Raw genomic sequence first — 8,590 nt, forward strand, 5'->3', positions numbered from 1 at the left:
TTTTAGGACTGCGCTACACGGAGGTGACAATGCAGTGAGCTGGGAACAGGCCCAAGGCTTTTGAAGGAAGACACTTCAGAATCCTACAGGTGGGTTTTGAAGTTGCCTTCTGCTAACTGAAAATGAGGCTGCACGTACTGCCTTTCTGGGAAAATGTGTTACTTTAGGTCACTGAGCTTAGATCAAGTCTTTTTGCAAAAACAGTATTCTAAAACCCATCCTTATTTATTTCATTTTACAATATGTACATTTACACAGCCTGATGTATTTTCGGTGAAAATGATATATCAATCAATCAGCACCCTTTTAAAGGATGTAACCAAAACTGGAAAATGAAGTGCTTGTTTGTTTCATCTATGTATTCTGCACTCTTATGTTCCTCATGTCTTCCAGCAGCAGAGGTCTGTAGATTGCCTCTAAGCTTTCCATGTATTCTAAATAATCACTCACTCGAAATCCATGGAGTGCTTCTTCCTGCACAAATACACACAGAAAACATTAATAAGCTAGGAAAAAAGATGCACAATTCAAATTTAATGAATTCAGACCTTCTAAAGATAGCTTCTTTTATTCTGCTTGGGTGTTTAAAATACATTTTATTACATTTCATTTAGAAATAAAGAACTGCTAATATCTACTTCCACATAGTTCTTTTTAATTAAAGTCTTGGTATCAAATAGTTTTTTCAGGTGGACACTGTTCATCTCATTTTTGGAGAATGTGCCATAATGAAGATTTTCAGGGTTAACAAAGTAAGCCTTAAGAAGGCAAAACCATGTACAAAAGAAATCTTTAAAAAGATTTCTATACCAGCACATGGCATGCTGTAAGTTTGTTAATGTGGTTTTTATATCCAACTAGATTCTCAATAAAACTAAGACAGTAACAGTAGATACTTGTTTTCAAAATCAATGATAAAGATTGTTATAAAGAGCTTAAAAACAGAATAAAGACTTCTGCATCACCACAAATGATTAAATTTTTACTAATTCCAAAACACAGAGTAAAAAATGGGGCCCTCAGGAAAAAAAAAAAACCAACAGGCCATGTTCCATCTATGGCGACTAGATTAGAGGACTGGGGAGGATGCACAGCAGAAAGTAGTACCTGAAGAACAGTTTAGATAAAATGGGTGGATTTGTGGCTGCTTTGAACTGGAAAAATTAGTGTGGCCAGCATCTACTATGCAGTATTACCACTGTTGGCACCATATGCTGCAAAAAACTCTCTGGAGCCAGACATTCATTGTGCACACATATTTTATCTGCTGGTGTATTGACTGTAAATCTCTGTTAAAAGTCTCCTGAGAACATCTACTCAGGCTTGGAAGGCTGCACTTCGGCATCTGAACAGGAATTCGAGATGGTCTTTGGATCTCTCCTCCCCTACTAAGAAGTGAAAGCAAAGGCACAATTTTACCTTCTAAGTTGCTCTTCATACACCGTGAGAAGGAAGATTACAGTGGAAAAGAAAATGGACTCCAACAGGGAATTGTAGTAGGTATTTAACTCTCTTTTCTTTCCTCTTTTTTTCTTTTTTTTAAGCAGTGAAATATTACATTGATTAAATGTGCACACATATTAAAACATTGGTTGGCAATTTAGCTGTCAGTAATACAGCTCATACTCACAGAAAATAAAGTGAAGAGTAGCTAAGTTAGTTACTTCCAGAAGAGACTGACATACTAGCTCTGTATGTGCTACTACAAGTCACAAACGCTGTAGCCCCAGTTTTTCTGTTTTATCCTAATTAAATCAATGAAACCAAGATAGTCAAGACGGGCTTACTGAGGTGTCGGGGTACAGTATTCTTGGTTCACATGTAGAAATTACAAAGCTATGCGCCTTTATCCTTCCATGAAAGGATTAATAAAAGACCAGGCAATAAATTTAAAATTCAGTCAATGCTGAAATTTCAAGATATCTCAAAGGGATCATAACTGTTAGCAATCCATGTCAGCTAACAGAAAGAACCAGAAAAAGGGACAAAACGTTCATGGGCAATTCATTACTTAACTTTCCTCTAGGCACAGAGGAAAGGCAAATAATAGAGTAATAGAAAATGATCTCTTTCACAGGTGGTCATGCTTTTATTACTAGAAGGACATACTGAAAGAATGAATATTTTACTAATTAATAATGTTTTAAGTGCTAGGCATAATGTCATGTGAATTGACAGCAAAGTTGTCTCCAAATTATTTTTTCATGTGCAAATAAAAGTACATTAATATTAAGAAGAAAATATTTGGGTTTAATTTTAACAGCTAGCTGGAACTACTTTTTAGATAATACCGACAAATGTGTATTGCTATCAAATCATCACCTTTCCATTACAGATATAAAGCATGTTAGAAGCTTAAAAACAGAACATACTGTTGGTTCTTGGAAGGAAAATAGGCAGTGGGACTTGTCTGTATAGCAAATGACCATTGCTAGGATGAAGTCCAAGATGTGACATTACATTAAAAAAAAATGTAACATGAATATTCAAGGATTGTAGGTGTGATGGGTTTTTTCTTAACTTGGACTATGTTCTCAAAATAGTTTATACTTGCACTTTTAAAAGAATTACTCCACTACAGTAATCCAAATTTGTGAATGTTGTGCTGAGAAATAGGCTAAAACTTGAAAATGAATTTAGTTATTTCTAAAAAAAGGGCAGCTAACGCCTTTGCAAGTATTAAACCCAAGTAACCTCACATGAAATTAAATGAATACAATAGCAGAGGGTTTTGTTTTTTTCTTTAGATGAATTAAGAGCTATCAAAAACCAAGATTACTATTTCAGTATGCTATTAACTCCCCTTTTTCTATGGTAGCCATTCAAGGAATTTTAAATACTCCAGTAGTGCATTAATGTACAATATTTCTCATTAATTTAAGAGTACCATGTCAAATCTTTGTCTTGTTTATACTGTAGGTGATGACAAGATATAAAGTCTCTTAAAATTTCCAGAAGTTTACATACGCTATCCAAGTAAAACCAACAAGATGAAGTAGTTTTTCAGCCAGATTGAGCAAAACCAGGTCAAACAAAACAATCCAATCATTAGACTGTAGCAAACATTTCAAGGAAAATTATTAATGCATCAGCTCATTAATATTTAGGAATATATAAATTGGATGCAAACTAGTCGGAAAACTGTTGTTTTTAGGATAGACTAAGATGTAGATATCTAGCTCTCAAAACAATTTTGACTGAAGGAAAAGACCAGTGAAAATAAACCGAAGTGTCTCAGGGAAGAAGAGTTATGACTATATCTATAGCTAATCAGTTCCCTGCAGAAAGAATCCAATCCAGAAATGTAATTTATAATATGGCAAAGAATATGAAATTTTGAGGCTGGTTGTATAGTAATTGGCATCTGTTCAAAATAACAGCTCACTGAGCTTTGTGCCACAACTCTTCAAGCTTCAGTAAGAGATCACTGTGTAAACTCACCTCTCTGAAGAACATCTAGTTTAATGAGACTGGGGTCAAATAGAACTGAATTAAATGCCCTCATGACTTAGTGTGCCTATTTACTTTGCTGACAAAGGGAACCAATCAGGACAAATGCAGGAAAGCTATTTTCTGGAAAACACCGTAATTTTCTGCAAAGAAGTAAATAAATTTAAAGTATCATTTCACTCAAAATTAGTAAGTGAAATCCAGTAAGAACTTTCAGTATTGAGAGTTTTGCTTCCCTTCAGCAGTTAAAAATTTTTAAAAAGAAACTCTTACTTTAAGAAAAACCTGGAGATCTTGGGCTTCAGTGTGCTTCAGGATATCTTGCTGTAGGTGTTTGAACACAGAAATACACATATATATTTGATAATCGGGACCAAGGAGGATACATGTAGCAATATAGTGACAGATCTCACTCCAGTCCATATAATTCCAGAAACACTGAGTTATCCACTGCAGACAAATCTAGATGAGAACAAAATGATACATAATTAAACTGCTGTAGACATTCAGTCATAATTGATCAGCTTTATCTCTTTTGTGTACTAGGGACCCCTTTTTCTATACCATTACACTGCTTAGGAAAATAAAAGTGATAAAGTACAAAAGAAGCCAAGAATCACCATTTTTTAAATCGCGGCCTCCAAGTAGATTTCCAGTGGGTTCTACTAAACATAACACCCTGCATCTGTGCATCTCAATTATATGAGTATGTTCTGGCAACTCCTGAGGCTGAGACATAAAACTCAAAGTCCAATGAAAGCAAAGGTGATTTTTTCAAGATTTTTAAAAAGTGTGGCCTAAAGTGTAATAAGGATTATGAAGGTCTGTTTAACATGGATTTTCCTCTAAATAAAAGCAGTTCTTTGCCTTACAAATTAATGTTAACCCCTTCCATAAGACATGTTTTCATTTAATGAAGTATTTATGGAAAACATGACTCCTTTTTCCAGTTCTAAATCACAGTTCTAAATCACAACATATTGAGATGAGTACAGCACATTTCACTTCATTTAGTTCCAGATCACAGATCTTCTGCTAATCAGTCCTTAAAGTGTTTAAAAATATGCAGCAGCAGAAGTACCAAAATTATAATTAGATGACAGCAGCCATACTCTGGCATTGAATCTGTTTTCAGGTATTTATTGACGTACATGCACCTAGCTACATCAGAGTTGTTTTCACAGTTCAGGGTTCATTTGTTTTTAATCCTGCAGTAGAACTGCAGCAGCATTCAGAAGATACAGGGGCACCCACCAGTGGCATTTCAGTAACACATTAAATAAAAATAAAATCCTCAAACAAAACACCTCATCAGCAGTTTAGAACAATAACTAGTCTATTAGTAATTAAGACTAAAAAACATAAAAGCAATACAACAGTATACAGTATAACTTACACAAGACTAGGCTGAGAAAGTTGGGGATGTTCAGCCTGGAGAAGAGAAGGCTGTGTGGAGACCTCATAGCAGCCTTCCAATATCTGAAGGGGGCCTACAAGGATGCTGGGGAAGGACTCTTCATTAGGGACTCTAGTGGTAGGACAAGGGGTAATGGCTTTAAACTTAAACAGGGGAAGTTTAGGTTAGATATATATGTGTGGTGTCCCTGCTCATGGCAGGGGGGGTGGAACTAGATGATCTTAAGGTCCTTTCCAACCCTAACCATTCTATGATTCTATGATTCTAACTGACGAAGGAGTGACAATCCCTATGTGTTTCCCCAGCCCTAAACAGGAAGCTTATTATGAGCACCTCATTCCTATACTGAGATAAAGTCCCTCATCAACTGCTCTTCTCTCCTCAAAGATCAAATCCCAAGCTGACTTTTTTAAGCAATATCTGTACCACACTGGCATCTACTCCCACTAAGAAGTCTCTCAAGTTGCAAAGGCATTTTGAAGGAATAAGATGAAAAATATTTGCCTTGAACAACATTAAGCTTTCTTATTGTGGCAAGAGGTCCTTTGCACACGCACTCTAATTTATCATTGCATGACACTGTTTATGTTTCATCATGACTGCAGTCTTTACAAGTAATCCTCCACACATATTACTATTGAATCATTGTAAGTAGGCAAAATGAAAGCTAACATTATGGATAAATACTTTTCTTTAGTAATATCTCTTTAATTCAGAAGATTAGTGTGTTGCCTCATGTAATGGTTATGGTAGTTCATATAAAATTAATTTTGCTCTCATATTACCTGAACTGGTTCCTATTACACACCTATCCTAAATTACTCATTTCCTTCGTATGGAAAATTTAAAATGTTATTTCAGGGAATAAGATATTCTTCTTAATTTTAATGATAAATCAGAGGTTTTAGTAAGTAGTATTTTTATCAGGTTTTCTGCATGAACATGTAATAGAAGGTAATCAGCTGCAGTACACTGTCATTATTCTACCAAAATTCATCTTCAGATGCTCTAAGTCACTCGCATTCAAAGCTATCTCTTACCCCCCCTTTCATAACCACCACACAGATGCTGTATAGAAAACCTGCAGTAGTTTATGAACATCCTTGGTTTGGTGGATTTAAGTCCAAAAATTCGATGATACTTTGATATGCTTTCATCAATTACCTGGGATGGAGTAAAACCAGACCTGTGGAAGGCTGCAAAGACAAGTGGCAACTTGGCTTTCAGCAACATTTCAATGTAGTGAGCACTGCAGAAATAGATTGGATGGATGCCAGATTCCACTGTGGTAACAGGTAGGTGCACCTGATTAACAACAACAGCAGCAGCAAGAACAAAATTGAGGAGAAGGATTATAGACTACAAAAATATGTTATTTTAAAATACCGTTGTGGTAACAATATATAAAAATACATATGTTTATTTGTAGGATAAGTAATCCCAGTTATTTTAGAGATAGGAAACAGAATTAACAAAAAAAGTACTACCATTAGGAAAAACATGTAGTTATATGAAAATTAAAAATTAGAAACTGATATTAAATAGATCCTGACTATTCCTTTGCAATAGCAATCTAGTTCTTTATTGCATGTAAGCTTAAATTGTCACAGCAGGGATGGAGAAACTATTGTCATATTTTAAACAAAAGAAGGGGAAAAAAGACTGTGTTGGATTTTATTTTTTTTTCCCATTTACTGGTGGATAGAGTGGAACTTGAAGTTGTTTTGTGTGTGCATGTTTCTTTGCAGAATGTGTGGCTGGTGAAATTCTGTTCTGTGCAGCAAAAGTAACAGAGATTTTTAACAGTATGCGTAGCTCTGGAAATCAGGTCCTGGTTTCTAGGTAATGCTAGAAGGTCAAGGTACATCCTTTGGCATTTTCCTCCTTCCTGGGGTAGGCAGCAACACAATCCAATGGCTGGATAATTCGTAATTCCTGTTTTGACATTTTATGTTAGTTGACATTGAAACAGTTATGCAAATAGGTTAATTTCTTAATTTTCTCCTTGTGTCTTGAAGATATATTATAAAAAAAAAATAATTTAGGGATTGAAAAAGAACATTAGCACTGCAGTAACCTGCCTGCACTGCTGGCTAGTTCTTGTAAAGAGACAACTGTACAGACAACTGAATTTCTCAGCACTGACGGTGTTCAGCACAATTATATTCACACAATGGAGAAAAATTTCATTGTGCTGGAAGAACCCCAGGGCTAGGCTCAGTGCTATGAGTGGATCAATACAGTCACTTCTGGTGACAAGAGAGACCAATTCATATTAATATGCAAGACTGCATGCAGAAGAGGTATGGAATCTAATCCGTGCTTCTTGTACTCCAGAGTTCTCTAGCAAAGACTACAGTTGTTCTACAGTTTATATTCAAAACACTTAAGACAATATAACAATGTACAAAGTAAAACTCGGAGGGTTTTATTTTAAATAGATGGAATCACACCTAAGGAAATACAGAAATGTTGTTTCCTATACTACAAACTTGATAATTTCACATTGTCAAACATTCAGTATTTGGGCAGTAATAATTTTTTAAATTTACCAAATATCTCCTAGTCTATTTAGTAAATTCTAAAATTGATAGTTTTACTAGGAAAAAAACCAAAAGGATGGACTTTCACTCTATAAAAATAATTAAAAAAAAAAAGGTCATTGAGAACAGTACCGCAGCCTTCACACAGAATTTAATACCACTAACAGTTTATTTTACTACCAGCTTTAAAATTCAATAACATCCCCTTTACTATCAGTCCACCTGTATTTTCACTACTTTTAAACAACCATTTGAGCAAATGTCAAATCTATATTTTTCTGAGAGACTTTTTCAGGGTCATTTATTAAGTTAGAGGTCTTTAATGAAAACTTAATGCATTTAAAAAAAGAAAAAAAAAAAACCCACTGAAAGCTAAGGAAATTAATAGTCTCCTTCAGAAACTTTCAAAGTTGCTTTTCAGAAAGAGACAGCTTTTGAATTCTTACAGATATATGTAGTCTTGGTAGCCAGAGAAATGCTGAAACAAGAAGACGTGAAAATTTTTGAAGAAACGTCAGTGTCTTCTCCGTGTCCCCTGACATTATGAGGAAGATAGAAGACACAAACCAGTCATAGCCAGGACAGTGCTCCTGCAAGCAGCCTGCATGAGAAGGTTAAGGAACTTGGGCAGAGAACTCATAACTGTCCTTCGGGAACTGCAGCCCTCCTCTTCCCCAGGCTCATGCACAGCAGGGGCAAGAGCTGGTTTGTTAGAGATGGGACAAAGGGAATATGGCTGCACAGAAGGCAGCTTCTTGAGGCACAGCTGCCTCTCAAACCGAATTAAGCTATTTTCCCAATACGCTACTTTTTTTCCAGTCTGAAATCAAAACATTCCCATTGATCAGTTTACAGACACATATCATTACATGGACAACACCATTAATACTGTTGGTATTGTGGAAGTAGCACAGATACTCATTAATGCTCAGAGATGCATTGCTGCAGACACTTTATCACATACAGAATGATGTGATCATACTCCAAAACAGTTTATGACAAAAATGAACAAGATCTACAATTTTAACAAATTTTGGGAACAAAAGGGTAAAGCTTTTCTGGAGTGCATTGGGTGTGAATTTTAACTTGCTAACAAAATTTCAAAGTAAAAGTGCTGCTTTGGAGGGGTTTTTTTTGTCTCCCCCCCCCCCCCCCGTTTGCTTTTTTATCTGTGTGTATA

The 8,590-nt window shown here is 35.5% G+C and overlaps 1 protein-coding gene across 1 annotated transcript in view; it reads right to left on the reverse strand.

Moving 5' to 3' along the window:
• Positions 1-354: 354 nt before the first annotated feature.
• The window catches only part of LOC104410180 (protein broad-minded-like), a gene marked incomplete at its 5' end in the record, with an annotated part of 17,431 nt that continues 9,195 nt past the window's right edge, over positions 355-8,590 (reverse strand). The window contains 4 exons of the mRNA XM_010023162.1: positions 355-474; positions 3,724-3,912; positions 6,032-6,172; positions 7,857-8,011. Of these exons, the coding sequence (XP_010021464.1) occupies positions 355-474; positions 3,724-3,912; positions 6,032-6,172; positions 7,857-8,011 (605 nt within the window). The remainder of the gene's footprint in view (positions 475-3,723; positions 3,913-6,031; positions 6,173-7,856; positions 8,012-8,590) is intronic.

The sequence above is a fragment of the Nestor notabilis genome, unplaced genomic scaffold, assembly GCF_000696875.1.
Source record: "Nestor notabilis isolate BGI_N333 unplaced genomic scaffold, ASM69687v1 scaffold1260, whole genome shotgun sequence".
NCBI lineage: Eukaryota > Metazoa > Chordata > Aves > Psittaciformes > Psittacidae > Nestor > Nestor notabilis.